Consider the following 18,842-nt stretch of genomic DNA (forward strand, 5'->3'; position numbering starts at 1 on the left):
CTAAAACCAAATACAGATCAAAATGTGGGAAATGCTTTTGAATGGTAATGCAAAAACACAACCGTACATGCAGAAACAACACAAATTTTAAAAAAAAAAAGAGAGAGAGAAAATAAAAGTATTACGCAATGTGGCTTTTAACCGATTTATTCTCAAGTACTGAAGTCAGGCGTGGATCTAGAGAGGTGCCATGCTTGCCCTCTTAAGTGGTCTAAGATAACCCAAAGGTGTGTTTTAGAGACTTATATTTCAAAAATTCACTCCAGACTCCATATTTATGACCAAAAATGACTTATGACTCCTCCCCCTCCCTTTTCGGAAATGGCCCCCTCTAAAACCAGAAGCTGGGTCCGACTTTCACTACAATAGGCCCAAAATATTAATGTTATGTTTAGTTTTGGTTTTTGTAGTCTAAGTTAACAGTGTACACTTCATCTAAAAGCTTATCTTCTTAATTACGAAATTTCGATGTTGTGTCTCTATTGATTATCCCGTTTGTAATCAGTTATGTAAACTAACGTAAAAAGTGTTGTGGTTAAAAAGAATATTTAATTTAGATTTTAAACCCTTAATTATTACGTTCTCCCAAATTTTTGAGTGGCGTAACTTCTGTTGCATGGATGCGAAAAGCTCATTAAAACTACATTTGCAACTATTTTGAAATGATTTTTAAAAACATCTTGATTTTGAGAACATTGATTATTTTTAACTTGTATTTTACAGTACCTAGTCAACCATCTAATCTTCGTGCAATAGCCACGTCTTCCACCACTGTTCAATTGACTTGGTCGAAACCTACTCATACTGGTGAGAACATCATTGGCTACGAACTGTACTGGAATGATACTTTCACCCAGCACGAATACCATCGAGAAATTCCAGCTGACATAGAAGCCTTCAATCTTGGAGACCTGTACCCTGATACTGTGTACTATGTATGGGTAGCGGCCAAATCCAAGAGGGGCGAAGGAGCAGCTACTTTGCCAGTACAAGTTCGAACAGAACAGTATGGTATGGATTTTTCTCTATTATTCTATTAGAAAGTGCCATTAATTTCTGGATATTGCTTAAATTTTGTTAGTTTATCAACATTTCTTCAATTATTTTAATGCAATTTTGAGTAAGTTCAAAGTAATATGAGCTGAAAAGTGACGTAACCAACGCCTTGGTTCTGTGAAATCGTACTTTAGTGGAAAATTGCGATTTTGTTCTTCGTGAGTCAAAACCATGTAAAAGAAACAACATGGATTTATATATTTTTTCCAGTTAGAAAACATCCCGATACTTCCCAAGTCGTAAATAACCTTCCCTCTGATTCCTTCATTTACCAATATTTTCTAAATAATTACGTACACTAAAGAATTAATGTCCTCTTGTAGGATTTTTATGAACAATGAACATAGCGGACTTGAATAACATCATTACCAACGAGCTCAAGTCGCTATAGGTCGACTATGGGGCACATTCAACTGTAACAGTATTCGATTGAATCGAATACGATCAATTGTACCTATCAATAAGTTAAGCTGGAAATTTCCTTTGCCCCACCCGGGAGGCAATTTCTCGCTACGCTACTGGTAGATGGAATTCGATAGAATCGAACTCGGTTTGAATCAGGCCTTAAGTCTTACTTCCGATTAAAAAAAAGTTGCTTGATAAAATAGTAGTTTCTGTAAATTAAACTTACGTTTTACAATCTTTCTGCTGAGAATTAAGGTTTGTTGCGTTCTGCACGGAAGAGAACATGCGTTCGTGACGTGAAAATGCAATTTCGTGTAAATGCCCAAATAATGAGCATTTTTGTCGTTTGCGTGGTAATAATGACGTCATCAAACATTAGCTATGCTAATCTATTACTTTTCATTCATTTCAATTTCGTTTGTTACACCTTTTAGTATTTTCTATGTTTTATTCAAAAGAGATGTTTTTCTAAAAGGATTATAGTTAGTAAAACAAATTATCCAAGCAAAATAGGTTTGCGATTCATTTGCGAACTATCTTGTTGAGACAAGCACTTTACAAAAATACCGATATTTTAAAATTATAGTGTTTTTCCAGTCAAAGATTATATTTACTTAAAATTATATTTTCTTTACCAGCAGTTTTAATTGAAACCTCATTATAACATTTGGTGCATTTGTTATTTCATTCTTGCAATCATAATTTAAAATTATATTATACTAGTGGTACCCGCACGGCTTTGCCCGTAGTAGAAAATTAAAAGGTCATTTGGTTCGCTTGTATATTTACAAATAATGGATGATGAATTTCTCGCCAATTTGCTACATTCGTTTGCTTGCCCATGTTACGGTTCCACGTTATGATAATTCCGTAATTTATTCGTCGTTGTGAAATTTGCTCCGTAAAATTTTCTTAAAATTGGAATATAAAAATAACAAAATCGAATTTTCGAAACATCGCTTCGAGGTGCACACCCCATGCTACAAACTAACTTTGTTCCAAATTTCATGAAAATCGGCCGAACGGTCTTGGCGCTATTCGCGTCACAGACATCCAGATAGAGAGACTTTCAGCTTTATTATTAGTAAAGAAGTAAATATAATTTTTTTAACTCTACAAGTTATATTCGGATAAACCGGAGATCTGGATAAACGGAGGCCGGATAGAAGAGGTTCTACTGTACTGTTGTTTATTTTTATTAGGTGTTTTTGTGTTAGCTGCCAGTTGTTTAAGATCCATCTAAAATGTCGAAATTATCTTTCACTAAAAAGGTGTAACTTCAAAATTAAAGTATTACCGTATAATATAAAAATTCAAAAGGGAAAAAACGAACCAAAGAAAAGCAATTCCTTTATATATACTTTATTTAATATTCATTTAACTATTTCAAGAAAAATTAATTTGTTAAATGTATTTACTCTCTGAAATTCATCCAACACCCATTTTATTAGTTCATGAAGAACTTTTTTTTTTTTTAATTTTTGCCTAAAACGAACAAAATATTATTTTTGTTCAAAATTTTGCTCTTTATTATTTGTCATTCAAAATCGGTTTAATTAGAGAACAAGTAAGCATTTCGTTCACTACTAATTTCTTTCATTAATTTTGCACTTACCTTTTTTTCCCTGAATCCGCTGATTTTTCAAATCACATCCCCTAGGGAGGGTGAATGAACAAGTAGACTTAATTAGGTCTGAAAGAAAAGTAAAATTATAGAAAATTTCGTGTTTTGTTCATTTGGAAAGCACTGCTTGAACTGTTAATTATTTTAGTTAATGGTTTATTATATTTTGTTGCTATATTTTATCCCTAATTACTTTGATATTATTTTTGTTTCAATATTGTAGTTAATTTTCTGTTATGCTTTTGATGGTTGGAGCTATCGCTTTTTTCCTTACATTGCGACAAAACTGTATAGTTTTTTTTATTAAATTATGATACACATTTTTTTAAGGAAAAAAATAATTTTTTACTGCTCTGACAATATGGCAGTTTTTGAGGTTGAATTTGACCATGGCTAAATGTCCGTGATTGTCTGCAGCGAGAAAAGGTTAAAATGTTTTAAATAATTGAAGGTTACTATAAAAGTTAAGGAAAATCATTGAATAAAAATAATACAATTTGTCACAATTTACTGAATCTTTGACCGTGTTATAGATGTATTAAGCTTATCAAAAAAACTAATACTGTTAAAAATATTTTTTACTGTTTACAAATGCGTAATTTATTTTATGTTCAAGATCAAAATCAATATTAGAAGCATAAGTATCAATAAAACATTTTAACACGTATTATGGAGTTACAGGAAACCTATTTTTCAGAGCAAAAGATGTATGCTTATGAATTGAAACATCCGATAAAATGATAGATTTCGATGTGAGAACTGTAAACTTTTGGATATAACTGTTCCGTTAAAAAATGAATTGAAAACCATCTATATCTTCAAGTATTTTTAAATGATAAAATGGTTTCTTGTAAACTTGAATCAGGTGTCGGCAACTTCTGGTGCTATTTTTCATACTGATATTTTGATCTTAAGTACTTCGCTAAAAGGCAAAACATTTTACTTTCTATTATATGCTGCTACTTGAAAGCTGTAATTTAACTTGATAATAAAGACAAAAAAAAAGTTACAAAAACAATTGTCACAAACGCATGTTTCTAATTCACGACATTCCTATGTCGAATGCGATAGTTCTAACTGAAGCTCCAGCAATCCAAACTAGTTCATTAGCCATTTTGTTTGTGATTTGTTTCTTCTCGTAACGCAATAAATAGTTCATTAATCTTTGCTTCTATTCAGAATTTCTTCAGAAAATAATCAAAAAAGTTGTTTTTGATATACCAAATGCATCTTTTGCCCACTTCACAAACCTTTTGTTTCTGAGTTTTATCTTCCCGAAGAACTTTAATGTTTGGTTAAGTTTACTGCAAGATTAGCGAAAATGAAATAATTAATACAGCCGGGTAGTTCCACAAAATCACAAAAATTGCAGTCAAACTATCATGTCATAGTAAATCTGCTTTTGTGAGAAACAAGATGGCAGATTCTAAGTTTGGCTTGGTGGATCTTTATTCTATCCATTTTTCATTTATCCCTAACCCAGTTACTCTATTATTTGCTATTTTGTTTTTGTTTCTTTTGTTGCTTAATTTCATTCCTTTAGCTCCCACAGCCCCTCCCAAAGAAGTCACGGGCTTAGCCCTCAATTCCCGTTCCTTAAAAATCTCTTGGGAACCCCCACCAGAAAGTCAAAGGAACGGGATCATCACCTTCTATAAAGTTCTATTCCTGCCTTCTGACAAACCTCCTGATCCCGCTCAGGCAACAGCAAAAACTGTCCAAGCACCAGATACTGAAACTGTGTTGGACGACCTTAATACTTGGACTCAGTATCGGGTGTGGGTATTAGCGGGTACAACTGCTGGGGAAGGTCCATTGTCTGAAGCCATCACGATACGAACCGACGAAGGAGGTAAGAATATTTCGAAAATCCTGATGACTGCAATAAAGCGAAAATAACCGATATGGGGTTATATTCTTGTGTATTGAAATTATCATTTCTAAATAAAAATTCTTCTTTTTAACAAAGTGACTTTTTACCGAAAGTAACCGTTAAGGGATTATATTCTCGCTAAGAAATTATCACATCTGAAATAAAAACTCTTCTTTTTGATATAATAATAAATGATTCCAATAAAAAAAACGTTTCCTGCTGTTATTGTTAAATTGCATTGTTAAAGTAATAAATGAGTGTTCAGTGTGAAATAAATAGCATTGAAATTAGCAACACGATTATAAGTATGCTGCAAAATACTTCATTTGAAGTTCAGAGCTAATATATAATATTTCAAACATTTCCATCTTCAATAGCTAAATTCTAAGAATTTCTCTTGTTTAGTGGAATCAAAAAGTTTAGTTTGTTTCTTGGATGTACTTGAATCACTGCTTTTATTTATCGTCTGCATTTACTTATTGACCGAAAACCTTTTCAATACCTGTTCCAATTTACTCACGGATGAGTTTTTAGTCCTGCAATGCCGTCCCGGTTTCTTTCGGTAATGCAAGTAACAAAGCGGTTACCTCGTTTTAAAAAAAAGTATTTACTTGAAGCGAAATGCGCTGTACCATGACATGCTTTAGAAATCACTCGAAAGTTATGTTTCAATGTAAGATTTCAGCTTTTAGCCGACGAAGTAGCAAATGTAAGGTGCAGTATTATATTGTTCGGCTTCAGTAACTGGGAGCTTGACCTTGAGAATGCTTAATTCTTTTCGGATAGTTAGTTCACTGAAAGGGAGTATTGTAATTGTTAGTTCACTAAATTTTACCAGGAAAGTAACCGAAATAAAATCAGCGCCAGATTCATTTTCACCTCTCACTGAACTCTCCGAGAATATTAGGAAAAAACAGCTCTCTCAAGGTCAAACTTGAAACTACTGGCACCGAGCTATAGTATTTAGTGGTCTGCTACTGGTATCATCTGGTTGTGGATAACCAAGGACACCCCAAACTTGCATTTTTGGGCGTGGGGAGCCAAACAAAAAGGTAGCTAATGTCAATCTTTGAGTTGAACCGCACCATTGCTGCTGTCACTCGTCTAGTGTGCTAATTCTACATTAGCTACCAGTTTGTTTGACTCTCTTGGCTCCTTTAAGAGGTTTTCCGACTCCAGCTCAGTTACTTCCTATTCCGAGCTGATGAGTACTAAAAAGCACGAAACTGCAGTCCTCGGATGGAATGGTGGGCTGGTGGTGTATTTTATGTATTTCTGCCTTAGCCCTGGCTTAGGGCGGAAACTGCAATTATGTCTCCAATTCTTCCGAATGGTCCAACAAAATTCCCGAATAAGGAAATTTTTGGGAAGTCGCAGTGACCTCTCATTGGATAACTGCTGAAAACTATTGTTTGATAACACTGATAATAAGAAGTACTACCAAACTCGTCATTTAAATTACTCATCAGCTTGCTTTATGTTAATTGATTTTATTAACTCAGAAAATGTACCTTGAAGAAAGATATTAAAACATAGAGCAATCCTTTTTAAGGCCTAAAATATGACATCATGTTTGGCAAATTATGATTCTTTTCAGCAATTATTCCATTGATATATCTCTTTTAGTTCCCGGAATGCCTCAAGACGTTCAAGCCACTGCCATCAACAGCACAACAATCAACGTACGTTGGAAAGCACCGGCCAATCGTGACCGCAACGGTCTCATTCGTGGCTACCAGATCCACGTGCATGAGATGAACAAGGAAGGGGACTTGGTAAACGAGCCTTTGCGATACGATGTAGCCAATGAAGAAGCGGAAGAGTACAACGTTAGTGGTCTGCAACCAGATACACAGTATTCTGTACAGGTAGCTGCAGTGACGAGGAAAGGAGATGGGACCAGAAGCAGGGCTGCGACAGTCAAGACGCAAGGGGGTGGTAAGGAAACTTGTCAGTAAGAGTGTACAATAGGGGTACGTTGGTGCTTGGTGACTTGTTTTCACATGTTTGAGCAATTTTTCGGTAAAATTCCTCATTTACTCCTTAGTCTTTAATTTTAAACTAGGCAGTTCCACACTCTCCTCGCTTCGCTCGCCAACCCCCATTCACCATCTTTGGTGGCTCAGTACCGTTTGCAGCGGTCAACAAAATCGATGGTTTCAGGGATGTCAGAACATCCCTGGATATCCTCAGAACTGGATGTCCGATCCCTTATGGTTAATAGGGGTAAGGCAGAACGGAATGGCCTCCCCTAAATGTTCTGTATCAATAGGGAGGTCGGTAATCCCGTAGGAGATAGGACTAAAGACACACGCACAGACAGAAGGGCGCAGAAATTAATAGTATAATTTTAACGGTTTTTTTAAAGGCTGTGTATACTTATGATATAAGTATTTTATATTTCGATGATTTTTAATGACTTTACTTAGTCGACAAATCGTTTTACATTTTAACTCATTTTTTATGTTATTTAATTAATTATTTTGCTTATTTTTTGGATTATTTATTATTTTAATGACTGAATTTAATTAGTAATCAGAGTACTTTACTGCTAAATGGAACATTTAATCTTGCTTAATGGTCAGGTAATTATTTGCCAAACATGACGGCAAAAACAAGATCTACTACTACACAGCTGTAGAATGTCATCAACTGGGAAATTCATTCTTTCCACCAACAAATCTGCAACAAATTCCCTACATAACCAATGTACCCCTATTTCATACTCTTGTCGACTTATCCTACGCAAGATTCGTGCAATGTTGATTTCGGTCGAACCAACTTCCATTTTCAAACAAATCTTCTGTTTTCAGTTCCCACTCGTCCAGAAATGAGTGTACAGTTGATGCAAGAAGAACCACTTCTTATAGTACAAGTACAGTGGTCACGTCCAGTACATATCTACGGCCAGCTTCTTAGCTATAGACTGAGGTACGGCAGAACGGATGGAGCACACCTTGAAGAGCTGGAAATAAATCCTCTGGACCACCATACCACTGTCAGAAATCTTGGTAAGTTTCAAATCCATGTTTGGAAAACCTAATGGTTTGTGTGTGAGTTGTAATTCTATAATTGAAGAAATTAAAGAATTACATCTAAGGCTCGATTCCGTATTTGAAGAAATTAGATCCACCTTGTAAGTCCCGATTACATTGCATGGGTATTAAAAGATTACAAGACCCTGCATGATTAGTTTGCATTGTATTAACCGATAAGTTTGCAATGAAATGTGCGTGAAGTAAGAGACTGTTTGTTGGTTTATATATTTTCCATGTAATTTCAGTTTTTGGTGGTACAAAATTTAGGTTTTTAATTTTGAAGTGCATGTGTACTGTAAAAAAAGAAAGATAACAGGAAGAGAACGATTGAAGATAAAATATTCTCTTATGTCTTGAAGTTTTTAAGATTGCTTCCCAGTTTTTGAATTTTGAAGAAAAAGACTCCAATACTAGTTCACTACTCGCAGAATCTATATTTCACTTGTAGCCCATCGACGGACCATCTTGTGCAGTTACAATGAGAAATTAATCAGCTCACAGTCTTGAAAATATTCCCCTTTTTGTTTCTTGAAGCATTTCAAAACACAGATAAATTTAAAGTTTTAATTCAGAAAACATCTTAGGACTATTTTCGAGTTTTAGTGAATAATTTTAAATCCCAGTTGATATGTTTCTGAATTTCAGGTAGTTTTAGTTTCTGGGTAATAAGGATAGAAAAGTGCATTTGATATTTTTGATGATCATTTTTCTTTTCAAACGTTGTTTAAGAATTTGAGATCTTTTCTTCAAACATTGTCAGGCAATTGTCAGATGCGTGTTCTTATGCCAAAGATGACAGATTTAGGTAATTTAATCTCGCAGGTTTAAAGTCGCCGTTAATTTCGAATATTCTAATTTACCATAAAATTTACGCAAAAAGGAACCAACGTGTTACCAGTAAGATATCAAAATGAAGAAAAAAAAAACTTTTAGCTTCGAAAGAAATGGAACTCGGGATAATATCTTTAAAAACGTTAAAAAAAACCTAGCATTAAAGAAATTTGGCAATTTTGTACAAATTAAGACTAGATTTTTAAACGTAGTAAACTGGTAAGTTTGGTTTACGCTAAGTTCTATATTTCTTTCTTGAAGGTTATGAAAAGCGTTAATTTTATATCAATTGGTATCATAAATATGTTTCTTTTCTTTGTTTTCAGACAGAGGGACGAGGTATGAATTTCGGTTGTCTGGTAGAAATGGACTAGGTTGGGGTCAGGAATTTGTTACATATCTGGATACTCCTGAGGGAGGTAAGTTCACTCACTTTTACATTCTACTATTGCATGTATCAATAATTTACTTATTTTTTCGTTAGCCTTTTAGATTGCAATGTAGTTTTAGTTGGCACTGCTTGAGAAAACAGTTTTATTTTCTTGATTCCATCAAAAAATATTGCTACTATAAATTACAGTTTGGTGGTCAACTAATTTGTTATTTAAAGTATTTAGTTCATACATTTGTGTGAGTAATATTTAAAATGTGTAGTGAAGTAGTATATGTAAGGCTTATATTTGTTTTATCAAAATGCCAAATCTCAACATTAATTTTCGAATACAGATCGTTGTTATTAGTTTGCTAAAGAACTTTTATGGTGATCTGAGGCCGTCATTTAAGTATTCTGAAGAGTTTTCATGGTGAACTGAAACGTTGCCGTCGCAACACATTGTATTGCGACGGGAACAATCGGCGTCGTCGCAACACATTGTATTGCGATGGGAACAATCGGCGACGTCGCAACACATTGTATTGCGACGGGAACAATCGGCGACGTCGCAACACATTGCATTGCGATGGGAACAATCGGCGACGTCGCAACACATTGCATTGCGACGGGAACAATCGGCGACGTCGCAACACATTGTATTGCGACGGTAACGGCTGAAATCGTCACTCCAAGTTTGATAAACAATCTTCATGGCAAGTTGAATTTGTCCTTGTCAGTTAGCTGAAGAATTTTCGTGATGAATTGAATTCGTCACTGTCAGTTTCTTGAAGAAACTTCATGATGAACTGAATTTGCCATTTCAGTTCTACGGTTTAAATATATGCCCTGTTCATGTCCCAGCGATCACGAATTTGGCTTGGAATCAGAGGTAGTGGGTTCTGAGTGCCAACATTTCAGATGTTGTTTTGAGAAAACAAAACGATGAGGTGGTTGTTGTGACGCTCAGTCCGACCGTCGTTTGGAGCCTGGTGAGCGTTTGCCTGTTTTTAACACGGTTTTATTAGCTTCACTTGTATGTTTGTTCTCCTATTTATTATGTAAATGAACCCTTTTAAAGCCGCCAGGAAGGCAACTTACCCCCATGGTGCTCAGCTTTGACAAAATCTCGTAATACACCTTGTCTAACACATTGCAACCAGTCAAGTCATCAACGCGTTGACCACCACGACAATTTAAGTGTGTAAGATATCGACTCCCTCTGATTCAAATTCTGGAGAATACATATAGTAACGGTGAGTGTAACGCAAATGTTATTGATCAGATTTTCCAAGAATTGGAATCGATCCAAATATTCTATTAAGCATGGATGACTGAGGGCTGATTTTCGAAGGTCAGAATTTTTAAGAATTGGAACCGATCAAATATTCAATTAAGCATGGATGATAGTAGGCTGATTAAGACTTATGCTGCTACCCGAATACGGGTGACCGGATAATGAACCTTTTGGAACACTAAACAAATAAATAAACTTTGAAAAATTTTCAAAAAAATATAATACACAAAAGATGACAAGTTTCATTGTTAGCATACGTTAGTCACCCTTGTTAAACTACACTTAACTAAATCTTAGTCTGGATAAATTTTGTTTAAAGTATTGTTATCAGACTTTTGTTCACGTTGATCAATGTCAAATTAAGGTTTTTTTGCCTGGCTATAAACTATTAGCGACTTCTTTTCAATTTATGCTATTTTTACATATTTGGAGTTTTGGTTATTTACTCATTACTATAGAGCTCCCGCATTTGGTTTTGTAAAAAATTAAACCCTCAGTGAGATTAACTTATCAACTAGCAGTTGGTAAGATATAAGTGGTGTGATATGTAATAGACAGGGGTGCTTACGAGAGTACGGGGTTCACAACGCAGACAACGCCATTGAAATTTTATAGAGTGTAACTTTAGATTTTTTTTATCTCATTTGGGGTATTCTCCTACATGGTATATTTGACCTCTTTAATATTAAGGGGTTGTGAGGCATCTCCCTTGGGGGGATGGAAGCCTTTGTAATAAGTATGTTAGTTGAATGTAATAACTTGCTGATGATAAGCATGTTACAACCAGCGGCTCATTTATTGGCTTGGAGACCCTCGCAATGCATTTTGAAGACCCCTTTGTTTATCACAAAATTCTATGAAACATTTATAGGTTACATTTTTGTATCCCTTTCTGGCTGTGGTAGGAAGGGTCCCTTGCATTTGCGAAATGGTAAATCCGCCGCTAGTTGCTGTAAAAAAGAAACGCTTAGTTTCTATGAACTTGATTTTTATAGTGAACAAGCGTTAGTTAATAAAATCAATTTTTTAATCATTTTGAATAAGCTGTTAGTTTTTACGTAATACTGAATAATGTGATTATTTGCACCGTTTTTAATCATAAACGTTTTCTTTATTTACAACACAGTTCCCACAGCACCTCCTCAAAATCTGACGCACAATCTCCAGAGTCCAACGACTGTTGTGATCCGATGGGACCCTCCTATTTCCCAATACAGGAACGGTCACATTCTCTATTATGGCGTTGAGTTCCACAAAGCTTCTGATGTCAAATCTCCGGAACACAATACCACCGTGACAAGACAAGTATACAGGTGATTTATTTAAGTATAAATCGTGTATTTGAAATCAACTAGAGGTAATTATCAAAATAATGGAAACACTCTGTGACAAGTGTGTTGGAAATGGCTACTCTGCCATAAATGTTCTGTTGATAAAGGTGCCTTCTGACTCTAATCACTCACACTGGTGAATCCAGATGGTGATTGAGTTCTCTGGTCATTTTTGTTGATATTGTTCGCTTTTTAGACATTACAATCCTCTTCAATACCGTCGGTTTCTTTCACTAAACTTCTCTTTCCGTCCACTATTTTGCTTTGCCGAGCTTGTCTTACCGCGCTGCGTGTATGCTGTCATGACTTTAGATACTGTGCCTCTAGAAACAGCAAAAAGTTGATGTTTCAGTTACACTTGCTTCAGCTAGACGTGCTCCAACAATTTGGCCTCTTTTAAAATTTGAGAGGTCCGATATTTCACGCGCTTGAAAAAAAATCCAAGACGTCCAGAACTTCAGTTAATTCATCATATGCTACCAGAATATGTACATTGCTATTCATTGAAGAAAAAAACAGATATCTAGTTTTATTCTTTATTACGTAAGAAGCACATTCAAAAATGTCTCTTTTATTCACAGGTGTTTTCACTATTTTGATAACTACCTGTATGTCTAATGTCTTCACAATGCCCAACACAGCTTAACCATAAACAACATAGTAACGTAAAAAAAGAAATAACGTCAAATAGCAGAAATTGCAGATTACTGCTGACACGTATTTCGGCGTTGCAAGGAACGCCTTTTTCAACGCAAAACAAATGAGCTTATAGATGAAAAGACATCCTACAAAAGATTATTTTCATCCATAAGCTCATTTCTTTTCGCATTTCGGCGTTCCTTGTAACGCCGAGCACGTATCTGCAGCAATCTGTAATTGTGCTATTTGACGTTTTTATTTCTTACTAGTGGTACCCGCACGGCTTTGCCCGTAGTAGAAAATTAAAAGGTTTTTTGGTTCGCCTGTATGTTTACAAATAATGGATGATGATTTTCTCGCCAATTTGCTATGTTCATTTGCTTGCCCATTTTACGGTTCCACGTAATGATAATTTGGTAATTTACTCTTCCACCCACGTTGTGATAATTTGCTCGGAAAAATTTTCTTAAAATTGGAATAGAAAAAGAACAAAATCGAATTTTCAAAAAATCGCTTCAAGGTGCACACCCCCCATGGTATAAATTAATTCTGTGGCAAATTTCATGAAAATAGGCCGAACGGTCTAGGCGCTATGCGCGTCGTAGAGATCCTGGCAGACAAAGAGAGAGCCGGACAGAGAGACTTTCAACTTTATTATTAGTAAAGATTTTACTTTTTGTGCACATAGGTATTTATGTAACTAACATAGTAACGATTATACAACTAATTAACTACAATAAGAAATTCGACTGGAAGTGTGTTGCTGTTACCCAGTACAGGCATGGGTACTTTTTATGACGTTGTGTTCCGCAAAGCATCAGACGTCAATTATCCACAATACAGCAACATCGGGACAAATCAAGTAGACAGTTGATTGAAGTATGAGTGGTGCTTTGCATTTGGAAGCAATTGTATGCACTTATTATCTTCACAATGAACTCAAACGCAACTATAAACAAAGTACTAACTGTTGCGAAACAAATTGCATTAACAATCACTTTTTCATTTCGATCTATTTGGCCCTTTATGCAGCGTTTATATGTTGGTTCATTTAACTTCTGGATATGAAATAAAGTCATTTTAATATCCTAACATGTAATTCGTTTTCGATTGGAAGTATACAATTTGTCAGATACATTTTTCAAGACTGTTTTAGAAATAAATTCTTTCCTTTTTGTACTTAAAATACGAAGATTCATTTTAAAAAATTAAATTCTGTCTTGGACATATTTGCAAAAAGAAATGTCTAACAATATTGTTGCTAACTTTAGAATTCATTTAATCGTTTACTGAAATTCTTAGAAACAAACTGCATTTTCAATGCTTACCTAGATTTACTTATAAATAATATTTTTCTAATTTAAGACTTCATATAAAAACACTTTAAAAATTGAAATAGAATTCAATGTCAATTGGATATTTATTCCAAAACAAGAGTTGCATGAAATAAAATGTTTCTCCATTCATGGTTTTATTGCCTTTATAAATCACGATAGGCCGAGATATTTTTAACGCTACAAGCGTATTTCACGCATTAAAAAATCGAATCTACGCTTCACTGTTTAGTCAAGCGTATTTTCACGCTGTGTATTTCAAATAAACTTTAATTTCGTGGAAGAGAGGGGAAAATGCAATTGGAATTCTAAAAATATTGTACTAAAATGTTTTTTAACTTTTTACTTCTAAATATCAAACATTCTAAAGGTTACACAAATATTAATAGTACATATCTTTTCTTTCTCTGCCATCTTCCATCTCATCCTCAGAAAAGTTTTTTTTGATGGAATTGATTACTCTTATATGGTCTGTACGATTGTCATACATTTCAAATAATTCAAAATGAATTTCCGTGCTCCAAAAAATGTCAAGCAGTGTTTTCAAAAGCCTTGAGAAATACTATAGAAATAGTATATTTTTAATCAAAAGAAGATAATTTCTTGATGCTCATTGGATAAAAATGCGAATTTAATAGCATGTTTTTACTATCGAGCTGAGCATGCGATCTGCTTTAGAAATTATTTTTACTAATGATTAGTTTTATTTACTTTTTTTTTTTTTTGTATATTAACGGCAATTATGCTCAGACTTTGACTTCAATTGATCTTTTAACTTCAATCGATGACCTTCGCTGTGGGAAAGAATTTCTTAAAATAAGCTTTTAAGTGATTATTAAAGAGTTTAGTTGCCTAGTGGATTTAGCGCTTTTTCAGATTTGTTGCTGTTGCGCTGCGTAGGCATTAACAACGTGCATTTAAGAAATACCATGTGATCCTAAAGATACTAGTGCAGAGCTATCATGCGTTGGAGCTGCGTTGAAATCCAGCGCGTGCTGCGAACAGGTCCTCAGTCCCCCTGTGATAAAGTGTCTCACTTTAATGTGACAGTTTGAATTGTCGTCATCTTAGAAAAGATATAGTTATCTTGTGGCAAAGGACGTCCAAAAATGAACTGACAGCTTAAATCAGTCTATAATTTTGAAAGGATTTTGCCACCCAATGAATTTAATTGCCGTGAAATAATGCATGTCACGCAATAAGCTGATAGTTCGAATTGATTACCATCCTGTAAGAGATTTAACCGCCTATTTTACAAATTGAAAATTAAGATTCAACAAATCATTGCTGAAAGTATCGAAGTTTTCTTTACCATAACTTTTAGCTTGTTTCTTTTAGCTCTTTGGATGAAAATACGGAGTACATCTACCGAGTTCGAGCGTATACCATACGTGGCCCCGGTCCTTGGAGTAGCCCAATTACTGTTCACACACCAGGGGATGTTCCTACCGCCCCTACAAATGTGCAAGCAATGGCCACTTCAGAGTCGACCGTGGAAGTCTGGTGGGACCAAGTGCCATATTTTCTTGATATTCTAGGCTACAAGGTAAGAATAATCTGTCAAATGAAGTTAGCAAAAATTTCAAACTTGGATCTAACAGTTTTATTATCAAACCCACGGCACGTAGTTTTGTAATTACTTTCTGCCCTTGCTTTAGCCTCTGAAACTGTTACTTCAGAATTATTAGGTTATGCAATTGAGCTGTGTACTGTAGTGTCATAAAACAACAAACTGAAAACCTGCATTATAACCTGGCTAGGAGAGTGCAAAGTTGGGCCAGTGCCAACTAATTTCGTAAAATAACAAACTGAAAACTGATATTACAACTTGGCCAGCAGAGGAAACGGTGGGCCCTTCTAGAGTGTAAGTCAAAGCCAATTTATTTCGTAAAAACAAAATGATAATTGACATTATAACCAGGGCATCAAAGTGAAAAATTGTGTATTTTACAGCGTACTGTAGTTCCAACTGATTTCATAAAATAACAAGCTGAAAACTCATATTATAATCTGACCAGCAAAGCAAAAGATTGAGCCTTCTACAGTTTCTTTTCAAGTCGAATGTACTAAAAAATTGGAAGAGAAACAAAACTTAGTCACATATTTCAAAGTCTTCCTAAATAAGAGCTCATTGCTCAAGCAGAGATCGACACAGTAACTTTTGAGTACTTTTCAATGTGTCTGGTTTTATGCTTAATGTTTTTCTCCCGTTCAGGTGTTGTATGTTCAAACTGCCGTGGAAGATTTGGATGAATGGAACGAAAAGGAAGTACCCCTCACATGGTCAGCAGAGCTGACAGGTTTGGACACGCATGCCATGTATGCGATTCGAGTGGCAGCGGCAACTAGACAAGGCCTTGGACGTCTCTCAGAACTCATTACCGTCAGGGTGACTCCTACAGGTGATTTACAGTTTTGATCTCAGCATTACGAGCTTATTTAACTTTCTTACACGGGATGTGTCACAATTTTCTCCGGGAATTCTTATTAAAACATAGTACTACACTCACTGCCCAATGCAATTAGAAACCTAAGATCAATATTTTATTCGACCACTTTCGGTATCCTACCCTTTGGTATTCTTTGCGAATGGTTCCAGCAGAAATCTGTTGGAAAGAGCTTTGGTTTACGATTTGTGTCAGTTGAATTACAATAGAGACGACGCCGATCACGCTGTTAGGAAACTGCTCGAACCGGAGTTACGTCTTCTAAAGAAGGACTGTGGGTTCTGATTCCAACTTTTTGAAAACCTTTGATATGGCTGCTTTTGAGAACCCAGTGAAATCTGCCGTCTTCGAAATCGAAGCTCCTGTTAAACTGGTACCAACAATAAGACCTTTTTCAAATGATGAAGGATCTGTGGTTTTTCCCATTTTACTTCATTTATCGTGAAAATGACTCTTACACTTTACTTGTACTAGCATTCTAACCACGTGTAATCCCCGTTATAAAGAAAAATTGCACACTTCATCCCTTGCACGAATTCAAATTCAAATCTCAAAGGTTTCTAATTCATTGGCCAGTGAGTGTAATACAGCAACAACGACTTCATTGAAGAAAGAAACTACACGTTTTGCTTCCCAAAGGTTCGATATGTGATCCTTTCGCAATGCATCAGACATCAAGTTTAAAGTCTAATTCTTGGTCCTCTCGCTGTAACACGCTACAATCACTTTTTTAAGATTCTAGTTGCGATCCTGGCATAAGTCTTGCGAATCATGTAAATCAAATTATATCTACAAATAGAAAAACCACTCTCACTTGTATAAAAATAAATTTATTTCTAAAAGTTATAGAAGAAATTGCTCCTTCCTGACCCCGTAAATGACGGACCTGAAAGGTAATCACGAATTTTTGCTTGAGAAATTACAAATACATTTGTAACTTGTTATGCAAGAAAATGTTGCCATTACATTTTTAAATTTTTGTTTTTAATGAAATAAATGAGGCGTCACGTGTAGGAAAAAAATGACCGCTTCCCGTGGAATGGCGTTTTTGCAGTTACCATTACGGTCATACTTACATTATGTACGTGCTGACTCGCCGAAAAAAACTAGTCCAAGTTTATTCAGGCGTAATTTAAATTAGAATACAAGTTAAAAATTAAGTGAACATTTTTTGTGAATATCAATTTGCTTTGTAAAAGGAAGAAGAATTCAAAGCTTATATTTCTTAGTGTTATTCCTTTGACTTGAAGACATGAAACTTTCAGCATTAACTGTCGAACACAGTTACATTTCCCATTTAATCTGAAATGAAGATGCTATCTGCTTCCGGCTACTCGTTTAAGAAAGATCAAGTCGGTGATAAGTTGCTTAAATTATCTTTTCGTGACAAAAAATTTTTTTTTGGGTAAAATTTCATGTATAATATAGAAAGTTGTGCATGGCAACTATTTCAGGTATTGCTGGATTATTTTTCTTGTGCCGTACATTTACGTCATTAAATAGCTGCTATGAATATAAAACTTGTTTAATTCTGAATTTGAAATTTTTTGTTTGACAGATGTTCCGACGCAACTTCGCGCTCAGGACGTCACTACGCATGGTATGATATTGACATGGAAGTCACCTTCTAAGTTAGATGCAGTCAAGTACAAGGTAAGTTTGAAGCAGAAAGTTCGTTTTTGATGTAAGTTAACAGATGTATTTTGACTGAAGAATTTCTAACTTAAGTAAGTCCTGTAATTTCCGAGATCAGAAGAAATTCAAAAGAATTTTGGCTATCCAAGAAAATATTTTCTCCCGTTTGCCAACTTACAGCTAATTATGCCTCAAATTTTCTCACTCTTGTAAAAAATTAAATTTTTATGCGAACGATTTGATTTTGGGGTTTAAAACGGTTTTCATGTAAAATGTGTAATTTAAAAGACTGGGACTCATTTCAATGTACAGTCTTGAGCAAAGAAGAGACCAAGGGGACATGATTCAGTTGCTTAAATTTATTAAAATGAAAGATGTTACGGGGCTGAAGTTTAGCACTGAAAACAGGACAAGGGGTCATTGTTTTAAGCTATTTAAATCTCAGGCTAACATGGATGTTAGGAAAAACTATTATTTTAGCAGGGTAGTGGAGTCTTGGAACAGTTTACCGGAAGAGGTGGTTATGAGCAAGGGAGTAGATAGTTTTAAGAGGGCCATTGATCTTCACTGGGGATTGCAAATTGACTAGGACCAGTCTAGCTGGGCCCAGAGCCTGTTGCTGGTCGTCACTTTTGTATTTGTATTTGTAAAGGATAGTTTATTTTAAAACCTGTTCATATTGCTAATCTTTACCCAGCTTATTTAAGCTTCTCTTGAATAGCTGCAAAATTGATTGGTTAATTTCAGCATTTTGGGTGTTTTTTACATGATTGATTAGACTCTATTGAATTAATAATTTAAGTGCAATCTTAAAAGTTGTTCTTCTTGAAAGATGCTATCGCACCGTTCATATTTCTAAGGTTTGTAAAAACGTTACGTTTTCCTTGATTACCAATTTTTTTATTGTTAAAATTATGGCTCAGCCTTGTACTTATTTAAAAAAAAAATTTTTTTAACTTTTT

General features: G+C 35.0%; 1 protein-coding gene across 2 annotated transcripts in view; it reads left to right on the top strand.

Annotated features, from left to right (window-relative positions):
* Window positions 1–18,842, top strand: part of LOC129216260 (tyrosine-protein phosphatase Lar-like) — a 371,862-nt gene that overhangs the window by 301,260 nt on the left and 51,760 nt on the right. For both annotated transcript variants that reach the window (XM_054850461.1, XM_054850462.1), the window contains exons 10-18: window positions 724–1,011; window positions 4,629–4,937; window positions 6,585–6,896; window positions 7,772–7,969; window positions 9,154–9,246; window positions 11,621–11,807; window positions 15,137–15,344; window positions 16,014–16,200; window positions 17,804–17,898. In XM_054850461.1, coding sequence (XP_054706436.1) covers window positions 724–1,011; window positions 4,629–4,937; window positions 6,585–6,896; window positions 7,772–7,969; window positions 9,154–9,246; window positions 11,621–11,807; window positions 15,137–15,344; window positions 16,014–16,200; window positions 17,804–17,898 — 1,877 coding nt within the window. The remainder of the gene's footprint in view (window positions 1–723; window positions 1,012–4,628; window positions 4,938–6,584; window positions 6,897–7,771; window positions 7,970–9,153; window positions 9,247–11,620; window positions 11,808–15,136; window positions 15,345–16,013; window positions 16,201–17,803; window positions 17,899–18,842) is intronic.

Source organism: Uloborus diversus, chromosome 2 (assembly GCF_026930045.1).
Source record: "Uloborus diversus isolate 005 chromosome 2, Udiv.v.3.1, whole genome shotgun sequence".
NCBI classification, from domain to species: domain Eukaryota; kingdom Metazoa; phylum Arthropoda; class Arachnida; order Araneae; family Uloboridae; genus Uloborus; species Uloborus diversus.